Source organism: Helicoverpa armigera, chromosome 31, assembly GCF_030705265.1.
Source record: "Helicoverpa armigera isolate CAAS_96S chromosome 31, ASM3070526v1, whole genome shotgun sequence".
Classification (NCBI taxonomy): domain Eukaryota; kingdom Metazoa; phylum Arthropoda; class Insecta; order Lepidoptera; family Noctuidae; genus Helicoverpa; species Helicoverpa armigera.
Window position 1 is genome coordinate 3448945 of NC_087150.1, and position 22327 is coordinate 3471271.

General features: G+C 37.4%; 1 protein-coding gene across 3 annotated transcripts; it reads left to right on the forward strand.

The window, feature by feature from the left end:
- Positions 1 to 66: 66 nt before the first annotated feature.
- LOC110382628 (zinc finger protein 578) lies at positions 67 to 21813 on the forward strand. Of its 3 annotated transcripts, XM_064043193.1 has the most exons (15): positions 67 to 226; positions 1509 to 1701; positions 2218 to 2307; positions 2724 to 2861; positions 3554 to 4578; positions 5063 to 5282; positions 6324 to 6454; positions 7625 to 7699; positions 8835 to 8970; positions 9929 to 10038; positions 10637 to 10715; positions 12395 to 12550; positions 13837 to 14040; positions 14432 to 14593; positions 21506 to 21813. In XM_064043193.1, the coding sequence occupies exons 1-14, from the start codon at positions 156 to 158 to the stop codon at positions 14591 to 14593; spliced, it is 2790 nt and encodes a 929-aa protein (XP_063899263.1). In that variant the 5' UTR covers positions 67 to 155; the 3' UTR covers positions 21506 to 21813. The 3 variants fall into 3 exon arrangements, with proteins under 3 accessions (XP_063899263.1, XP_063899265.1, XP_063899264.1); XM_064043195.1 differs by lacking the exon at positions 21506 to 21813 and having other exon boundaries at positions 9932 to 10038; XM_064043194.1 differs by lacking the exons at positions 67 to 226; positions 21506 to 21813 and adding an exon at positions 296 to 511.
- The last annotated feature ends 514 nt before the right edge of the window (positions 21814 to 22327 follow it).

A 22327-nucleotide genomic window follows, 5' to 3' on the forward strand; every position in this document is an offset into this window, starting at 1 on the left:
TCGGAGTTTCGGAGTTAGACCACAGAGTACTTTTTACATTATGAAAAGTTAGACATAAGACAATCTGTTATCTGTGGTTATTAGCATCTTTTCAGCATTTAAAGTTTCATTTAAATTATCTTGTAATATTTAAAAATAAAACTCCAAGCAGTAAAATGGTGAAAAAGTGTTACGTTTATTCTTGTCGGAGTGAGTCTTATAGCGGTTGCAACATATCGTTTCACAAGTAAGCTACCTAATCTTTCGTATATTGTCGACCTTTCAGAATCAGAAAGGGACAGTCAGCCTACACTCCATTTTGTATTTCTCTTCTCAGACACTACACTTGATTCCAAAAAAAACTAAACTTTCTTGGTCCCTCGAATCAAAATAAATACATAACCTCCAATTTGATCATATTAAAAGAATTTCAACTTTCTGTATGAATTCAAAGCATCGAAATGGTGCGAATGTGTTGCGTTGCGTTTTGCCAACAAGAATGTTATCGCGGGTGTGGACTTTCGTTCCATTCGTGAGTAAAAACTTATTCTATTTGTAAATCTTCTTAGTTTCTAAATTAATTCCAATTTACAAACAATTTATAGTGCTTCCGTAATAAATAACTTAATACATAAATGTATAGCTATCCTTTGTTTAATAAAACAGCTCTCAGGGTCAGTGGGTCGTCTTAGGGGCGCAGAGTTATTCTAAAGTACTTTTCCCGCTTTTTTGTTTTTGAAACTTAATGTTTATAAGGAGGAATATTGCTGTATGTTAATGGCTAAAATCCAGTGTTACCGAGAGGTATTGGGTTGCCCGGGTAACTGGGTTGAGGAGATCAGATAGGCAGTCGCTCCTTGTGGCACACTGAAGCCGACCCCAACATAGTTAATGGTTTGTTTGCATCGAATAGGCTCCGGATCTAATGAACTGATTTAAATAATTCCTTCACTGTTAGAAAGCTACACTATCTACGCTGGACATGGGCTATGATTTTGTTTTTATAATGCAGAAAGAATTTTCCCTGGGATGCGTGACATGAAACATTATCTTCCTGGGTTCAATTTCTAGTTTAACCGGATGCAACTGAGTACCAAAGTTTTATATGGAGCGACTGCCTACCTGACCTCCTCAACCCAGTAACCCGAGCAACCCAATTCCCCTAAATAAGACTGAAACCGCCGAAAACCCTAAATAGAACAGCTGTTACTGTTACAGCCTCTTTATCGTCCCACTGCTAGGCTGTGGCCTCCTCTGACACGGAGAAGGATTGAGCATTAATCACCACGCTTGCTCAATGCGGGTTGGTGATTTCAGACTATATAGTCCAGGTTTCCTTTTCCTTCACCTTTTTATCAGCCATTGGTTTCCAAAATATACTGAGAAAGTACATACAAACTTAGAAAAGTTGCCTTGGTACTTGCCTGAATTGGAATCTAACCACACCCTCATATTTTTACCAACTAGGCCACCACAACTTCATACTGCTACTGAGTGAGCACCTACTGAGTAATACTTATTCTTTTCAGATTCCCAACAGATCCTGCACTGAAAAAGAAATGGCTGGTTGCTATCAAACGAGAGACGGTAGCCAAGAATTCCGTTGTGTGCAGTCGACATTTCAATGTGGAGGATTACCTCAATCCATATACCAATAAACTGAAGCCTACTGCTGTTCCCTCCGTGGGAACTCCTGAGGATGCAGATGACCATATTACTAAGGTTTGTTTGAAGGTCAATTCGTATTTAAGTCACACTCATTTAGTTGAACCTGATATTTGAATGAATCACTTGCACACAATTCAAAAGTCTTGGTGACTTAGTGGGTAAAGAACCAACCTCTCAAGTATGAGAGTGCGGGTTCGATTCCAGGCCAGGCAAGTACCAATGCAACTTTGCTAAGTTTGTATGTACTTTCTAAGTATATCTTAGCCACCACTGACTGTGTTTCGGATGGCAGTCCCGGCTGTCTTTGAACATCCTTGGCAGTCGTTATGGGTAGTCAGAAGCCAGTAAGTCTGACACCAGTCTAACCAAGAGGTATTGGGTTGCCCGGGTCAGATAGGGCAGTCGCTCCTTGTGGCACACCGGTACTCAGCTACATCCGGTTAGACTGGAAGCCGACCCCAACATAATTGGGAAAAGTGCTTGGAGGATGATGACATAGTAACTTTAAGTAATCTATGCTTTGAATTTTATTAGTTTTTATTTATAAGTATACATAATTTGTCTTTACAGATATGCCGCGTTTGCCTGGCGATAGACGTGAAAATGTATGAAATAAACGAATTTTATTTAGAATTGTTTGAAAGTGTCACTGGAATTGCTGTGAGTATACTATTTTTAATTATGCATGTAGTACCAACCGTTTTCCCGCGGTTTCACCCGCGTCCCGTGGGAACTACTGCCCGTACCGGGATAAAGTATAGCCTATGTTACTCGGGAAGATTGTAGCTTTCCAACTGTGAAAGAATTTTTCAAATCGGTTCAGTAGTTTTAGTAGTAGCATTCGTCAAAAATCATTAAATGACCCCTCCCGCTGTTGGTTAGCGGCGGTGAGGGAGTGTCAGACTCTTACTGACTAAACACCGTCGTGTTCCGTCGTAGGCCTTTTATGTACCAGGGCCGCGGTAACTCGCGCGAACAATCCCGCAGCCCCGACAGGCCTTGGCCCTATTAACATACCTTAAGTTTATTGTATGTAGATGTAAGTATAAGTTCTAATTTCTATCATATTATTCTAGGATGATGAACTAAAACATGAGGTATATCAGAATTTGTGCTACGAGTGTGTTGCTAGACTATCAAAATTTAACGCGTTTAAAGATAAAGCATTGTTAGCAGACTCGTTATTTCAAGGATTACTCCAAACTGGAGATGTTGTAAGTATTTTTTTTTGTATTATCTTCTTCCAGTCCAACCGGATTCAGCTGAGTACCAGTGTTTTACAAGGAGCGACTGCCTATCTGACCTCCCCAACCCAGTTACCAGATACCCCTTGGTTAGACTGGTGTCAGACTTTCTGGCTTCTGACTACCCGTAACGACTGCCAAGGATGTTGAATGACAGCCGGGACCTACAGTTTAAGTTGCATTGGTACTTGCCTGACCTGGAATCGATCCCCCTCATACTGGAGAGGTAGGTACTTTATCCACTAGGCCACCACGACACCTCATGTAATAGCAATATAATATATACGGGGTTACTGGTAAGTAGACCGCATCCTTTCATGAGGTGATAGTATAGGTCAATACGAACAAATTTGACCATGGGATACACTGGGCAAAAGTTAACCCGTTTTAAGATAATCGGATTTCAAGATCTTTTCTTAACAAATCGTCGACACACAAAAATCCACAAAAACGAGACTTTTGACTAATAATAAAAATTTATACGCGTACCTAGACGACTGATCTTGAAATCCGATTATCTTGAAACGGGTTAACTTTTGCCCAGTGTATGCCATGGTCAAATTTGTCCGTATTGACCTATGCTATCACCTCATGAAAGGATGCAGTCTACTTACAAGTAACCCTGTATATAAAATAATAGCATTAAACCTCTTATATTCTAGATAAAATCGAAGCACATTCAGGCAATTCAACAAAATTACAGCGTATTTCGCCCAAATTTAACTATTAAATGGATTTACCCACCCCTAGATTACGAATCGGGGGAAGGTAAAACAAATATTAAATTAGAGCATGTTGTTGATGATAAAATAATAATTCCCGCCGTTGATGAATTTAAAGCACAATTTAGACCTGTTAAAATAGTTAATAAGGCGAAAACAGATGTAACAAATAAAAATATAGGTGCTAAAGTTGTTAATACAGCCAATGCTGATATAAAACGAACAGCACCAAATGCTCTTGTAGTCCAAAACGCGAAAATAGACGTGAAAACTAAAGATATAAAAGCTAAAAATACAGTTTTAAAAACAAATAAAACAACTAAAGTTAAAGTTGAATCAAGAATAGCAGATGAAAACGAGAGTGATTTTTGTGAATATGAATTTTTAGAAGACGAAGATGTAGGTAAAGAGAGCCTTGTAAATTATAGTGAAAGGCAAATAAAGCAAGAATATTTCAATGACGAAGAAAGCATAACTATTGATGAAAAAAATATTAAAGACGAAATTTTATCTGATAATGATAGAAACAGCAATGCTGGTGATGATTCAAATTACGAAAATGACGATGATATAGGTAGAACTTACCTAACTTTGGACAATAGATCATCCGATGATGAAATAAATTGTTTTGGTGATCAATCTTTCGTCGTTGATAATATTAATGCAGATATTATTGAAACTATCAAAGAAATAGTCATAAATCCTATAGACGAAGAAAATTCAAGTAACAATAATAATTCAACAGTCATAGACCATGATTATTTACAAGATAATGCAACAGAAAACAGAGAACAGACAGAAAGAGAGAAAGACAAAAAAGAGATTGCAAAAAAGAAATTAGTAGAAAAAACTAAAAAGGTTTTGAGTAAAAAGAAATTTGAAGATGATAATATATTGATTGGACTGCAAGATACGACAGACGACTATAGAAAGTGTGTCAAATTCCAGATGGCGATTCTAAAAAGGTAAGTTTATTTTATAACTAGCCGTTTTCCCGCGGTTTCACTCGCGTCCTGTAGGAACTACTGCCCGTAGTACCGGGATAAAATATAGCCTATGTTACTTAGAAAGAGCGTAGCTTTTCAACAGTGAAATAATTTTTCAAATCGATTCAGTAAGTTTCGAGAGTATAAACAACCAAAAAAATATATCTGTTACTGTTACAGCCTTTTTATCGTCCCACTTCTGGGTTGCGGCCTCCTCTCACACGGAGAAGGATTGAGCATTAATCACCACGCTTGCTCTATGCGGGTTGCTGATTTCAGACTTTATAGTCTAGGTTTCCTCAAGATGTTTTCCTTCACCTTTTTATCAGCCATTGGTGTCCAAGATATACTAAGAAAGTACATACAAACTTAGTAAAGTTGCATTGGTTAACCAGTATATTAAAGTATTCAATTTAATATGATTGCATACGACACACTTTATATGAATTTAATTAATTTTCAGGTTAGAAACGTCAGAATTTGTGGCCAAAGGGTTTGCAAAAAATAGTTCAGATTTATCTCTATTCACAGTTACAAAACGATCGTATCAAGAACAAATACATGATATAGAAAAACGCAAAGAGACCCAGAAATATAAGGAGGCGCCTTACAAATGTGAAATTTGTTTTTTGCCGTATTATAAAGCGAGGACTTTGGATCTGCATACGGAAAGACATACTGATGTAAGTATTTTTTTTTAACCGACAACAAGAAAATGTTGTTACAAAAAATCTGTCTAGCCTTTTTCCAACTAAGTCGGGGTCGGCTTCCAGTCTAACCGGATGTAGCTGAGTACCAGTGTGCCACAAGGAGCGACTGCCCTATCTGACCGCTCAACCCAGTTACCCGGGCAACCCAATATCCCTTGGTAGGACTGGTTGTCAGACTTACTGGCTTCCCGTAACGACTGCCAAAGATGTTCGAATGACAGTCAGAACCTACACTTTATAGTGTCTTTGATGTCCAGGCTTACCAAGGGGTATTGGGTTGCCCGGGTAACTGGGTTGAGGAGGTCAGATAGGGCAGTCGCTCCTTGTGGCACACTGGTACTCAGCTGTATCCGGTTAGACTGGAAGCCGACCCCAACATGGCTAGGAAAACTCTAGGCAGATTATGATGAACTATAAATGACATATTTAGTACATAATTTAATATTGAAATTGTAATTATTAAGATTTTTTTATAAGACAGACATGTGTTGCTGGGGAGTTTGTTGCGCCACTTCTTCTTCCCAGCAATAACACATAGGAAGTGGTGAAGGGCGGGCGTTTTTTGGGAATAATTTCATGTAATTCTGCTGTTTTTCAGCATATTTTGAACTAGCTTTTGCCCGCGACTTCGTTCGCGTGGAATAGTGACTTCCAGCAGATTTTTGGGTTGACTAGATGGCGCTGTATGTCCGAAATAAATTTAATTTTTTTCATAAAACTATCCTATGTCCTTTCTCAAGTTCCAAACTATGTCTGTACCAAATTTCACACAAATCGGTTTAGTAGTTTAGGCGAAAAAACAGACAGTTTAGGTAAAGAAAAGACAGACAGACAGTCTTTTCTTTTCTCATAAATTTTATAATGTTAGTTTGGATAGACTATTTTTGATTTCGTTTTGAATATATATACTAACATAGATCTTAAGTATTATGTATTACTAACAAAATATGGACAAAATAAGTCTGAAATAATGAATTTGAATTGAATATATGTATGTTTTTTCTCTTATTCTAGGTGTGGGGTAAATTGGAGTGTTTTATATGTAAGATGAGGCTCAGGAACAGGAAGGGTCTGCTACAACATTTAACAGTTAGACATGTGCACTATTATAAGTGTAATAAATGCTCTTTTGGTGCTATGACTAGGTAATTTTTATTTTATATATTTTTTTATATAATTTCTAATGTTTTTTAGGGTTCCGTACCCAAAGGGTAAAACGGGACCCTATTGTTTTCGCTCATCTGTCCGTCGGTCCGTCCGTCCGTCTGTCTGTCTGTCACCAGGCTGTATCTCATGAACCGTAATAGTTAGAGAGCTGAAATTTTCACAGATGATGTATTATTGTTGCCGCTACAACAACAAACTGAAAACTAGAATAAAATAAATATTTCGGGGGGCTCACATACTCATTTTTGCTCGATATCTATAAATATATTCTTAGAGGTCAGATCAGAAGTGGTACTTGAAAATGAATAACACACGTCTATAAACATTTAACCTGGTAAGGTTTATTTCTTACAAAGGATTTAGCAGAAGCCAACTTTGAATAGCAAATACAATATCGATAATTAATTATAAGATCACGATGTGACATCTTCAACGTCCGTCATCCCTCTATCCGTCATAACTTCTTCTTCTATACCAGCCTGGTCAGTCCAGGTTGGTAGCAAGGAGGATTCATATCTAACAATATGTATGTATATAGAATAATAGTTTGGATGGTACGGAACCCTACGTGCGCGAGTCCGACTCGCACTTGGCCGGTTTTTTATAACTAGCTTTTGCCCGCGACTTCGTTCGCGTGGAATAGTGGCATCCGGCAGATTTTTGGTTTGAACAATAGATGGCGCTGTATGTCCGGAATACCTAAATTGTTTTTTTTTATTTTTTGTAATAAAAACAATCTCAGTGGAGTAACTAACACGACTTTCTTTTATATATATAAGATAATAACTAACTTCCGAGAGTTCGGTTATATCGCGTTTCCAAGATAATTCTTCAAAATTCCGGGATAAAAACTATCCTATGTTCTTTCTCAAGGTCAACTCTATCTCTGTACCAAATTGTATTAAAATCAGTTCAGTGGTTTAGACGTGAAAGCGTAACAGACAGACAGAGTTACTTTCGCATTTATAATATTAGTAGGGATATTGCAAATTATAAAAACGAAAAATGACTCCTGTGGCTAAACAACTGAATGGATTAGGTTATTTTTTTACAATTCACCATAGAATATCATAAAGTATATGTGATAGGATTTAATGTGATTAGGTACGACACACCCGATATAATTATATTATATTTTTTTGTTTCAGATTTGCCGCTCGCTCTCACGTTGCGTACCACAAAAGTAAAATCTATCAATGCAAGCATTGTAACAAGGTTTTCACGTGAGTAATTCTTGAGTTTACAACGTTGAAACAAACATACAAACTCTTCAAGCAAAAGCTAATGGCTGGCAAACTTCCTATATTAGGGTTCTATACCCACAGTGTGGAAAGGGGAATTTTAAATACTTCTTCTTTATATTACTCCTAAGTTTATAAATAATCATCATCCTCCGAGCTTTTTTCCCAACTATGTTGGGGTCGGCTTCCAGTCTATCCGGATGCAGCTGAGTACCAGTGTGCCACAAGGAGCGACTGCCTATCTGACCTCCTCAACCCAGTTACCCAGACAACCCAATACTCCTTGGTTAGACTGGTGTCAGACTTACTGGCTTCTGACTACCCATAACGACTGCCAAGGAGGAAGGATTAATGACAGCCGGGACCTGCAGTTTAACGTGCCATCCGTAACACAGTCATTGGTGCATATATAATAATAAAAAATTACATGACACTTTCACACACGGTCGGTTAGCCCCATGCTTAGTTATGAATTATCTTGTGTTATGGGTGGTAACACGACTCATAAACTACATATAGCTACATATATACATATTGATAAATATATATTGTAACACCCAGACCACGGCCAACAAGCATGCTCATCACACACATGTCGAACGAACGGGGAATCGAACCCGGGACCTTTTTAGGGTTCCGTACCCAAAGGGTAAAACGGGACCCTATTGTTTTCGCTCCTCTGTCCGTCCGTCCGCCTGTCACCAGGCTGTATCTCATGAACCGTGATAGTCAGAGAGCTGAAATTTTCACAGATGGTGTATTTCTGTTGCCGCTATAACAACAAATACTGAAAACTAGAATAAAGTAAATATTTTGGGGGGCTCCCATACAAAAAATGTGATTTTTTTGCTATTTTTTTAAATAATGGTACGGAACCCTTCGTGCGTTTCCGACTCGCACTTGGCCGGTTTTTAATTATATTTTAACAGCTTTACTTATAAACGTGAATTAAATAAAAGTAATACTTAAGGGCTGTTTAAGAAAATTCTTACTTATAAACGTTGCTGAAGCATGTCTTAACTGACATTTAATCACTACGATTAGTTAAAATGTTGCTTAGAGGGTGATTAGAGATTTTTATAAGTAAGGGGGTTAATGTTTAATTTTTTTTTTTCAGAAAACCATCATCATATTTGGGTCATCTTAGACTGAAACACTTATGTGATTTTGTATGCGAGCTCTGTGGCTATATGTTTCTTAGTAAACACGGTGTTTCTACCCACAAATGTTTGAAACATGCAAATGAAATTAACGTGAGTATATCAAAAAATCATCATCATCTGCCGAGCCTTTTCCCAACTATGTTGGTGTCGGCTTCCAGTCTAACCGGATGCAGCTGAGTACCAGTGTGCCACAAGGAGCGACTGCCTATCTGACCTCCTCAACCCAGTTACCCGGGCAACCCAATACCCCTTGGTTAGACTGGTGTCAGACTTACTGGCTTCTGACTACCCGTAACGACTGCTGAAGATGTTCAATGACAGCCGGGACCTACAGTTTAACGTGCCATCCGAAACACAGTCATTGGTGTTCAGAATATACTGCAGATAGGGCAGTCGCTCCTTGTGGCACACTGGTACTCAGCTGCATCCGGTTAGACTGGAAGCCGACCCCAACATAGATGGGAAAAGATTTGGGGGATTTAATCATCTGTAAAAATTCTTTATTTACTCCCCTTATGTACTCTGTTTATATGCATGCGTAAAAAATCTATAACCATCTCATAGGTATTTTATTCTTTCTGCCGGGGCTGCGGGATTGTTCGCGCGAGTTACCGCGGCGCTGGTACATACGCGGCCTACGACGGAACACGACGGTTTTTAGTCAGTAAGAGTCTGACACTCCCTCACCGCTGCTAACACGCAGCGGGAGGGGGCATTTGATGATTTTTGACGTCGATAAAAAAAAAGGTAGAAAATTAGCATTGATGGTCAAATTTACAAAAGACATCCCCCAAAACGCCCGCCCTTCACTTGACTTTCTCTAGAAATAAGAATAAAATACTTTCGACGTCAAAAATCATCAAATGCCCCCTCCCGCTGTGGGTTACGCGCGGTGAGGGAGTGTCAGACTCTTACTGACTAAACACCGTCGTGTTCCGTCGTAGGCCGCGTATGTACCAGGGCCGCGGTATGTCTTTCGAACAACCCGCAGCCCGCTAATATTTTTTTTTCTACCTTCTATGAGTAAATGACTTTTGATCTTTTTCAGAAGAAACTGGAAGGCCCCTATTGTAAGACCTGTGATGTAACATTTGCATCTCAAGAGGCTCATGACAGGCATCTGAGGCTGTCTTCACGGCATACGGTTGAGTCCGCCCCGTAAGTTATTTATTTATTACTAGCGACCCACTTCGGCTTCGCACGGGATAACAGTATTTCACCACAATTTAATGTATGTTATTATACATAATATAAACCTTCCTCTTTAAACCCTCTATCTATTTAAAAAAAAACCGCATCAAAATCGGTTGCGTAGTTTTGAAGATTTTAGGGTACAAAAGGACATAGGGACAGAAAAAGCGACTGTTTTATACTATGTAGTTTAACTAGCTGTTTCAAGCGTGCCACTTTCCGCACTCGGTTAGAAATAAATAACCTGCCTGATATCCCTCAAAACAGTTAAATTTTATTTATTTAAAACTATTCCCAGACATCAATGGCTCATAGTAAATACTTACATTAAGTATGTTATAGGTATACAAAACCCGATACCCGTAGACTGGTGTCAGACTTTCTGGCTTCTGACTACCCGTAACGACTGCCAAGGATGTTCACTGACAGCCGGAACCTACAGATGATGATGATGATTACGGGAGATGATTATTAAGATTTTTTTAAAATAAATAAATCGTTTATTAAATTCCTCTGTACATATGTTTTTTTTACAATAATTTAGATTATTCTGCTCTTGTTTCAGTGATCGTCTCCGCAATGAGCAAATAACCCGAAGAAATTTCGAAAATCCAAAGTACACGAGGTTGAGGAAATGTCAATACGTAAGTTATTTTTATACTTAACTAGCTTTCCGCCCGCAGTTTCACCCGCGTCCCGAGATAACTGCTTCCCGTAGCCGGATGGTGACACAAAATCTATCCTATGTCCTTCTCCTGGCTCTAAACTACCTCCCTGCCAATTTTGAGCTAAATCGGTTCAGCCGTTCTTGAGTTATATGTGGAGAAACTAACACGACTTTCTTTTATATATATAGATAGACTACCTTCCGCTCGCGGCTTCGCTCGCGTAGTGTGTTGATAAAAAGTTGCCTATAATTTTAATCCAGGGTATCACCTGTCTACATACCAAATCAGTTTAGCCGTTTTTGCGTGAAAAAATAAAAGACAAACATCCATATATTGTCACAAACTTTCACATTTTTATCTTAAAAAGACAGTAGGACTAGCTTCGTATTCCTGATAGCAAACCCTTTCGTTTGATACTCATATCATGGGGGTGGAATTAAAATAGCCAGTCCGCTACTTTGGGGAGGTCGCCATATTGGATTTGTAATGACGTTTCTTAGCTAGTCATGTATTGTCATCAGAACTCAGAGCGTGTGCTAAATTTGATCCTAATCGAAGACTGGGAAGTGGGTCGAATTACGATTCTAAGATTTTCTTACATACATAGTTACAAGTGAAGAATCACCATTATGATAATCATTGGAATATTATATGCTAGTATATGTATTATATAGATATATGTTTATATATATGTATGTATATTATTATATATATTTTTTTTTAAATCTTTTGTATGTTATATATTTGTAATAATATTTATGTACCTACTTACGTCTATTTTAGTATTCTATTAAAATGTTAATCTCTAGTTGTCTTATACATGTCTTTCTAAGTAAGTAATGCACCTACCATGTTATCTCTGCATCACCTTAAGGTTGACTGGAGAGAATGCCCATGGCATTAAGTCCGCCTTTGTAATTGTATGATTGCATAAAGTTAAATAAATAAATAAATAAATATAAGCGTGTTAAAAATAGAGCCCACCAGCTACCGTTGGCAGTTTCACCTGCTTCCTGAGGGAACTATTTCCCGCAGCCGGATAAAAAGAAGCTGATCTAGAAATCAGCTGGGAAAAGAATGAAAAAAAAAAACCCTCATTTGGTCAATATCTTAGACACCAATGACTGTGTTTCGGATGGCACGTTAAACTGTAGGTCCCGGCTGTCATTGAACATCCTTGACAGTTGTTACGGGTAGTCAGAAGCCAGTAAGTCTGACACCAGTCTAACCAGGGGGTATTGGGTTGCCCGGGTAACTGGGTTGAGGAGGTCAGATAGGCAGTCGCTTCTTGTAAAGCACTGGTACTCAGCTGAATCCGGTTAGACTGGAAGCCGACCCCAACATAGTTGGGAAAAAGGCTCGGAGGATGATTTGGTCAATTCAATTAAGTTTAGGATGTCCGATGTATTTAATTATAATTAAATTGTAATAGATAGCTGTGTTGCTGGGAGGTTTGTTCTTCACCACTTCTTCTTCCCAGCCATAACACTAGGAAGTGGTGAAAGGGGGGCGTTGTGAGAGTGCTGTCCTTTTGTATTATTTGACGTGAAAAAGTGCTAAAAACTAGCCTATTTTCAATAAACGTTTTTGACTTTGACCGTGGTTTTGCTCATTTACAGTTTCACGTTGTATATCTTTTTAATTACTTTTTCCAGTGCAGTCTAATGTTCTCAAACCGTGCCGACTATAACGCCCACATAGAGGCTAAACACCCGGAGGTACACGCGGCTATAGAGGCGCGGAACAAGGAGCGAATGAAGAAGAAATACTCGTCCAATACTATGTGCGAACACTGTGGGAAACTGTTTCCGGTAAGTTTAATTTGTAAAAGGTGTTGATTTGCATTTCTATACTAATATTATAAAGCTGAAGAGTTTGTTTGTTTGTTTGAATCTCAGGAACTACTGGTCCGATTTGAAAATTTCTTTCAGTGTTAGATAGCCCATTTATCGAGGAAAGCTATAGGCTACTTTTTATCCCGGTATGAGTTGTAGTTCCCACGGGATGCGGGTGAAACCGCTGGCAGAAGCTAGTCAATTTATACAAGGTGTTGATTTGCATTTATGCAATATTGAAGGACGTAATTTACGCTAATGATTCTCAACCCAAATCAACAAAAAAAATTGTACGAATTTCCTAAAAATTTTTTTTTCGCAAATTCGTCAATGTCAACTAGCCGTATTTAAACTTGGCGCGTGTGTTACTGACCTTAAAACCGTGCTGCGCCCTCACACAAAGCATACGCAACGATTATTCATAAATTCCAATCGATTATTTACGTATTTTATGTCAACCTCCTGAAATATTGCACAGGTGCAAATCAACATCTTACCTACCTTGTATAAATATGTCGGCGTCAGGATCCGACATCGTTAAATAAAACAAAGGGGTTCTCACACAATCACTTGGTTTATTCCAATTAACACAATATTAGTCACTACAATTAATATTTAATATTAACGAAATAAATTATCACGAATTTGTGGGAGGTGTGCACTCGGCAACGGTCGGCGAACGAATGACCCGAGTCGTGCACGCGCGCCGCTTTATATAAGCTCCACCGGTGACAGATCCACGGTTGACACATCGACGGTGGCGCCGTCAAGTACATACTTATACAAGTTATATAACTCTAGGTCTATAGGTATATATCGGGTGTGTCGTTCACAATCACATTAAATCCTATCGCATATACTTTATAATATTATATGACAAATTGTAAAACAAATAACCTAATTCATTCAGTGGTTTAGCCACAGGAGTTATTTTTCGTTTTTATACTTTACAACATCATGTGTAAAGCAGAGATAAAGTCAGGAGTATCGAATGTTTTGATCAGATGACAGCTGTCAGTTTTCAAGGGAGAATTTCAGTTGTTGACTTTTACATGGTGTTCGAATTTTCGCACAATTTTATTCTATTTACTTTGTTTGAAAAAATCTTTTTTTTACTTATACGTATTTTTCTTTTTTCTTCCTGTTAATCAACATGTATTCACGAGTATATTAACGCATTTCATTTAATGTGATTGTGAACGACACACCCGATATAACTCTAGGTCTATAGGTATATATAACACTAAATATTTCTTCCACAGACCAAAATGCATCTTCGAAATCACATGTGGGTGCACACCGGTGATAAGTACTACAAATGTACGAAGTGCCCAAAATCATTCACTTCGCTGAATGCCTTAAAATGCCATGCACTGTACAAACATGAGGGCTCTAAGGCAAACGCCGTGTGTCCTATATGCGGGAAGACGTTGCTACATGCTAGTAATTTACAGAAACATATGTTTGTAAGTATTTATATTACCTACTATCTTTCGCCCGCGGTTTCACCCGCGTCCCGTAGCCGGATGGTGACAAAAACTATCCTAAAACCTTCTCTCAGGTCTAAGTTTCCTCCCCTCTAATTTTCAGTCAAGCCGTTTTCATGTTATGTCGTGAAAACGGAAAGCGGGTTTCATTTTTATATATATAGATAAATAATAATAATGGCGTCCACGGCGGCTATTCTTGTATTTCAGCCATTCTTGAGTTACTTCTTCTTCCTCCTGCCCTGTTCCCAATTCTATTTGGGGTCGGCGCAATATGTCATCCTCTTCCATTTTCACTTTCCCGAATTGAGAACCTCGTTTTTAGAAAGTCTGTTAAAAATGTTACTTTAATTTTTATCTATCTTTACAGAGTCACACAGGACAAAAGCGGCATATATGTACAATATGTGAAAAGAAATTCACTTGGCGTCATGAACTTACAAGCCACGTGAAACATGTTCATTTGAATGTACCCTGGCCGAAACGAGTGAGACAACGACGGAAAGAGCCGAAAACACCCGAAGAAGAATAGGTACGTAACTATACATCATCATCTGTCCAGCCTTCTCCCAACTATGTTGGGGTCGGCTTCCAGTCTAACCGGATGTAGCTGAGTACCAGTGTGCCACAAGGAGCGACTGCCTATCTGACCTCCTCAACCCAGTTAATCAAGCAACTCAAAGACTGGTTGTCAGACTTTCTGGCTTCTGACTACCCCGTAACGACTGCTAAAGTACTGTACAGTCTACCAGGCTGAACTCCTGGCCATATGCAAGGCGATTAGCGAAGCCCTGATCAGCGGAAGTATAGTAGTGCAGTCATTGAAGCGAAAAATACGGTCTAACCTCCGATTTTTTTTACTGTGAACCGATTTGCATGAAATTTTGGAATTAGGTTCATCTTACCCTTAACTTTAAAAGTGAAAATGATTTGAACTCCGCCACCCCCCCTGGGGGTGTTTGCCACCCCCTCTTTGGGGTGAATATTTTTTTTGCAAAATAACCTCGGATATCGATAGAAGACCTAATTTTAAGCAAAAGTTGTCTTTAAAGTTTAAAAAAAAATCCAATACTTTTCAAGTTATTGGCAATTGAAAATTCGCAATTTTTTCACGTTTTTCATCGGTTTTTTGCAAATATCTCCAAAAATATACGTTTTATCGAAAATGTATAAAGAACAAAATTGTAGCAGGTAAAACAACGAACAATTTGTTTTTTTATAAAGTGTTCTAAGTGCAATATTAAGCTAGATATTAAAGATCAAAGCCGTTTTTTATTTTGTCTGAAATTTAATCGACGTAGTTTATGCCATCTTTCATTTTAGTAAGTTGATCAATTTACGAGTTTTATTATTTTTCGGTGACATATATACACATTACAATAGTTGTGACTCTTTATTATACTGCCTACTTTCACATTGCTCCAAATATTGACACTCCGAAGTTTTCAGTTACTAAGTAGAAAAAATATGACAAGTTTTTGGACCGTAACTCCTTCAATTTTCATGCTATCACAATTTATAAAAAAACCACTGTAAAAGTAATTAAGAGGGCTACAACATCCATCATTGCAATATATAGTAAAGAACTTTTTTCTAAAACGGTGAAGGGTTAAAGGGCTTAAGAGAGGCTGTGATTGCGCTGCCACGCGCTCTTTAAACAATCATATCTCCGTCAATTTTTGTTCGACAGAAAAAACAAACAAACCAAATTGTTTGTCACAAAAATACCTAATTTTTTTATCAGTACTTTTTTATACGTATCTGTCGTAATTTTTGAGATATTATGAAAAACAAGTGGGTTTTTATTTAATTTGAAAGGAGATTGCCACGGGGCAGGTCCCTTTTGTGGTATCGTGTGCCTGAATGGAATAATAACCTAAAAATATTGTTTATTTTTTTGTTTCCAAATTATTTTTTATACAATTTCTTTCACCCTGGGAATAAAGTTAAAATTAATTAATAGTTAAACATTACGTCGACATCCGTTTGATTGGTAAACAAAAAAAAGTTGCCAGATATCAAATAACTATTGAAAATTACGTATTTTAATCAATAGAGTAATCGATATCAAAACAAAACAGTTATTAAAAATAAAAAAATACAATTATTTTTAATTATTATTCTAACTATATTCATGATAAGTCTATATTGTTGAACAGATAAGATAAGATAGATAAGATAAGAGCGATTTTAAATTAAAATAAAAGCCTTACGTAATTTAAAAACTTAAATCGATTTATTAATGATTAAATATAATTGCTCTGGCAACATTTACTTGCGCATGTCACATCACTTTGACGTTCGTTCGTTGTGTGTTCGTGATTGCTTTGTATAATACGTTGAGTTTTGAATTCCGTATTTACTTAGTTATTATTTACGATACGTGCCTTTCTGCTACCACCGAGTTGAGCTAATAAGTTCCTCGCGTACTTACTTTATGTTTTGTGAGATAATTGACTCCTCTTTGTGAGATATTGACTCTAAGTGCTTGACTCTTGTTTGTGCTGTTCTTTGTGAGATAAAGTGCTATTCTTGGAGAACAATTTGACTCTTAGTGAAATCCTTGTGTGATATTGAACTCCCGAACTGTTTTTGTCAGAACTATGTCTACCCCAGCCAGAAGTCGGGCACACCGCCTGTCTTACCGACGCTGTATTAACTGTTCCCTTTACTAGCGTCTAATTTACGCCGGTATACAGTTGAGGAGTTGAACGAGCAAATGACAGTTCTTCTACGAACTTGGACAACGCCTACACCTGTAAGTTATCGTGTGCATAAACAATAATAATTATTGTGGACAATATAAATATAGTGGTTAAATGCATTATGCAAACTCAAAATAACATTTGATTAGAGTAAACTTAGCACTGTAAACTTAGTTCTTTATGAGAGTTTATGTATTTACAAGTTTAAGCAGTTATAAATATAGAATAGTATAGAATATAATCTTTTCCAGGTAACGTCAGATGATATCCTATGTATTGAATGTTATTTGCTGTTGCAAGAAAGGATATTGTCAAATATAACTGGATCCCACGAGGATATATCACCTGCATATGGTCACTTAAATGTTTGTTATGGATGTGGTATCTCTGTTGCAAGTCGGAGAACCCACAGAGTTGAGTTAGACTGTCCACAACGTAGCATGATTTTAAGATGGACTTTAGCACATCTGGTGAGTATTATTTAATAACATTCTGTATCATCACGCCTATAATCCCCAATCACAAGCGTGACGACGATTAGGCAGAGGTGTACCTAACAGTACACAATACATTTTGTCAGTTATGTTCTAAGTAATAACGGTGAGACCATGCAATCAACCAGGCACAAACCCAGTATTCCAGGCTCTTCTGGTTACTACTCATGAAATCTTAATGGAAATACCCAGAAACCCAATCCTGGAACTGAACCTGAGATCTCATACCCTGCAATTGTGTTTAACATTTTCTAAATAATGTTTCAGAAAAAATGCTGCATAGTTTATTTCTAATTGATGCTATTTTTATTCATATGCTTGCACAATAACAATATAGGGTTTGGTACCTATTCTGATATTCACTAATACCAACTATTTCATTTTAGGTTCCACATTTACAAAAAGTGTGCATTCCTTGCTGGTTAGCAGCAACTCGAGACGAGACGTTTGGAGGTTCAAGATTCAAACAGACCTGCAAGGGTCATGGATGCAGCTCTATCTTCATTAGAAGACCCCGAGATACCTGAACCACCTCCAATGCCAGCTCCAACATCTCAACCACAACAAGCATTACGAGTTCAATCTAAGATTAACTCACAAAAGTATAAACGAGTTGCTGCAGCTTCTCGTCACTGTATGTTTGTAGGCTGTGATAATGATGAACGTCTTTTAGTACCTATGACTATAAAGGAACTGTTGTTATTGCAGTACAATATATATATACCTTTAAATGCTAGAATCTGTCATCACCATTTATATAGCAATCAGTGGGATGAACTGACTACCAACCTAAATGACTTTACTAGCTTTCAAGTTGATGATATATTTTCCATACTGGAAAGAGCTTCTCAAAGAAGTTTAGATTTTAATAATATTGCAGCAATGGATGCACATTTACGCCATTATTGGCTGGGACTTACAGAGATGCAGTTTAATGAAATATTAAATAGCCTTCCTACTTTACATAATAAGGTTAGAAATCCTAGCCTTGCATTAAGCACATTTCTTGTTAAACTTAGGACAGGGGACAGCAACCAAAGACTGGCAACTCTTTTCAATTGCCACGATCTACATTAGAAAAAAATGAACATTGTTAGGGAATGTTTAAAAGAACATTTTGTACCAATGCATTTGGGAGTTAATCACACTAATATACAAAATGTGGCCTCACGTAACAGGACTATTCCTGAAGGTCTATTCGGAGACAGTAGCATGGCTCCAGATTCTAAACCTGCTATTGTCATATGTGATGGTACATATGTTTATGTACAGAGTAGTAGTAACTACAAATATCAGAAACAGACATATAGTCTACACAAATATAATAATTTGGTTAAACCCTTTTAATCACATGTTGTGATGGATATATTTTAGAGTGCATTGGACCATATGAAGCAACAAAAAATGACTCGACAATCATGAGTGATCTATTTCGTAATGAAAGTGGTCCAATGCGCTCATTTTTAGACAGGGGATGTCTTTATATTGGATAGGGATTTAGAGACGTGATCCCTGAACTCCAAAGCTATAATTATAAAACATACATGCCTGAGTCATTATTGGAAGGTGAATTTCAATTGACCACTGACCAAGCAAACAAGTCTAGGTGTGTGACTATGTGTAGATGGGTAGTTGAAATTGTAAATGGTCGCATCAAAAGAGACTACAAACTGTTTCGACAAGAATATTTTAACAGAGCATCAACACACCTTATGGATGATTTTAAAATTGTTTGTGCCCTTTTGAATAAATTCCACCCAACAATTGAAGATAGACCTGACGCTGCAGAGTATGTGCAAATTGCTCAGGCGAGATTAAACAGTAGTAATTATTTGGGGGAATTTATTCGAAGGGATAACATCAATAGGAGACGTACGGTTTTCCAAAACATAGACAGCAATGCTCCCCATTTAGATCATTTTCCAAGATTAACTTTAGATGATTTAAGAAGATTTGCATTGGGATCTTACCAATTAAAACAGGCTAGATCCTATTATGGGGAGCACATAAGAAGTAATGGTACTTATAATGTTGAAGTAAGCAATGATGTCTTGGAAGAGGATTTGCCCTTAATATTGGGTCAAAATAATTATTTAATTAGGACTAGAATTAAGTCCCGCCATGTGAGCCATAAAACATATTACTCTTATTTGTTGATAAGTAGAGATGAAGATCGGGCAAATTCTTTAGAAAGTATCATTGCTTACTATTGTAACTGTCTAGTGGGTAACCGTACGGTAGGGTGTTGTGCTCATACTATGACAGTATTGTGGTATTTAAGCTGGGGCCGCTTCAACAATGTGAGTGCTCCAGCTCAATCTTTGGACGAAATATTTTATGAAGAATAAATAGTTTATTCATGTTTTGTTTTTTTTTTATTTCCCTTGCTATTACTAAAATAATAATAACTATCAATAACGGTAATTATGAGTCTATACTAATATTATAAAGAGGAAAGATTTGATTAGGTAGGCTATAATTTATCCGGGTATGGAAAGGTGTTCCCGGGGACGCGGGTGTAACCGCGGGAAACACATAATAACAATTCCATTACTTTATGCATAAATAGAGACATAATTCCATGGTACTGCTATTTACAGTACATATTTCTATGCTCATAGTGATCTATAGTCCATGTCAATTTCTAATTATAACCTATATTCTTAAAACAGAAAAATAATGATATCTCTTGAACCAGGGTGAATAAATGAAAAAAGGTTTCTGATTATGAAAATGCAATGTTTTTCCTATTAGTTAAAATAAAAATCTTCAGGGCACAAACATTTTTCACTGGGACCCAACTTCCCTTACAAAACGGGCAATCTCCTTTGTTCTTTTCGTTAATCGTGACTTTTTTGAAAAATATCTGTCCTGAAGCAGCCAAACTGATACTATCTATCAAACTCTTCATAATAAAGTTAATCCTAGGCGGAATACGATTAATTTTAATTTTGGTGGAAATGGCACTTATGTAACCCATTGATTTAAAAGAAAAAATATAAGATGCTCCCCTTATTTGCTATACAGCTCACTTATTTTACGTGCAAAAGACTTTTAATAGTGCTCATCTTAAAGCTTATTTCAAGCACTACAAAACCCATTTGTATTAGAATGTATAAAATGCATCTACTCGCCGCTACATGGCATTGACCACAACGATTAAATTTCAGACAAAATAAAAAATGGCTTTGATATTTAATATCTAGCTTAATATTGCACTTAGGACATGTTATAAAAAAAAACAAATTGTTAGTTGTTTTACCTGCTACAATTTTGTTCTTAATAAATTTTCGATAAAACGTATATTTTTGGAGATATTTGCAAAAAACCGATGAAAAACGTGGAAAAATTGCGAATTTTCAATTGCCAATAACTTGAAAAGTATTGGATTTTTTTTTAAACTTTAAAGACAACTTTTGCTTAAAATTAGGTCTTCTATCGATATCCGAGGTTATTTTGCAAAAAAAATATTCACCCCAAAGAAGGGGTGGCAACCACCTCCAGGGGGGGTGGCGGAGTTCAAATCATTTTCACTTTTAAAGTTAAGGGTAAGATGAACCTAAGGGTCAGTTCACACCGAGACGCGACGCTGCGCGCACATTTTTCACAGAGCGACTTAGAATATACTTTATTCACTACACGAAAAGATACACATTACATTGTGACAACTCGCAACGCCGCGCGGCGCAGCGCGAAATCATTGGCCTCTTTGAGTATCGTCGCGTCGCGTCGCGTCTCGGTGTGAACTGACCCTAATTCCAAAATTTCATACAAATCGGTTCACAGTAAAAAAAATCGTAGCAATAATGCTTCAATGACTGCACTATAGCTGTGGCATCTATAGCGACTTGCGGGCGACCTCAGTCAGAGTGCCTAGTCCGAGTTTTGCAAGTTAACTTTATGACGTAGCATTAATTTTAGAACTGTTTATTTAATGAAGGTTGACATCGGCACTTGGTTGTATTATAAACGCGCTCACTTGCGAAATAGTTAACGCCATTATTCGGAAAAATGAATGAACGCGATATATTCTAATCATGTGATGTAGCATACGTAAACTTACAAAACTCAGAATCAGCACTCAGATCTTGACCCGAGGCAAAGCTGTGACCTTATTCTGGATCAAGGATCACAATACATACTATATGTTGTGTAATATAATATGTATGGTAGTCTTCAAGCTATTACATCTATGGGCCAATACAGCCTGAAAATAAAGATATTTGATTTCACATTTTATTTCAGTGACGAGTGTTCCAAGCTGACCTTTTGGACCTCATCCAAATGATTGAATAAGACGTGGCAATCGGCGAAGCTTCATATAAAAAGACGAGAAGCCGTATCTCTTCTAAGGAACACATCTGCAAAATTGTCGTGGAGAGGAACGCATATGATTATAATTTCTGCCAGATATTGCTGTATAAATACGCTATAATATCTGTCAGATAAGTTGAAAGGCTATCAGAGACTTTTATCAGTAACCGGTGGAACGGGCCACTCGTGTACAACACAACAGTACAATATATTTTTTTACTTGTAACTAATAAATGCTATTACACAGTTTGTCTTTGTTTTATTCTAACTCTTTAATCATAGCAAGTTGCCAGATGAAAAAGCTGGCCAAGAGCGTGTCGAGCCACGCTCAGTGAAGGGTTCCGTAGTTTCTAGAGTATTGCCCATAGCTCTCTCATCAACCCAAAAAAAACTTAACAGCTCGAAGTAGCCCAATGTATAGCGATATCTCTCGGGAAATGGGGTAAATAATTCGTATAAACTGGTATGTAAGTCCGATATTTGAGATTTTATATATATAAGAGAAATATAAGAGAATATATATAAGATATATAAGAGAAAAGATTTGTATGTTTGTATCTTACTTCACTTACTACAAGGCACCTAACCTACCTTCCTTATGGCATCTCCGTTATCTTTCAATCCTCCGTGACTCAGAAACGCCAAGTTCTACCGGGGCTGCGGGATTGTCTGCGCGAGTTACCGCGGCGCTGGTACATAAAAGGCCCACGACGGAACACGACGGTTTTTAGTCGGTAAGAGTCTGACACTCCC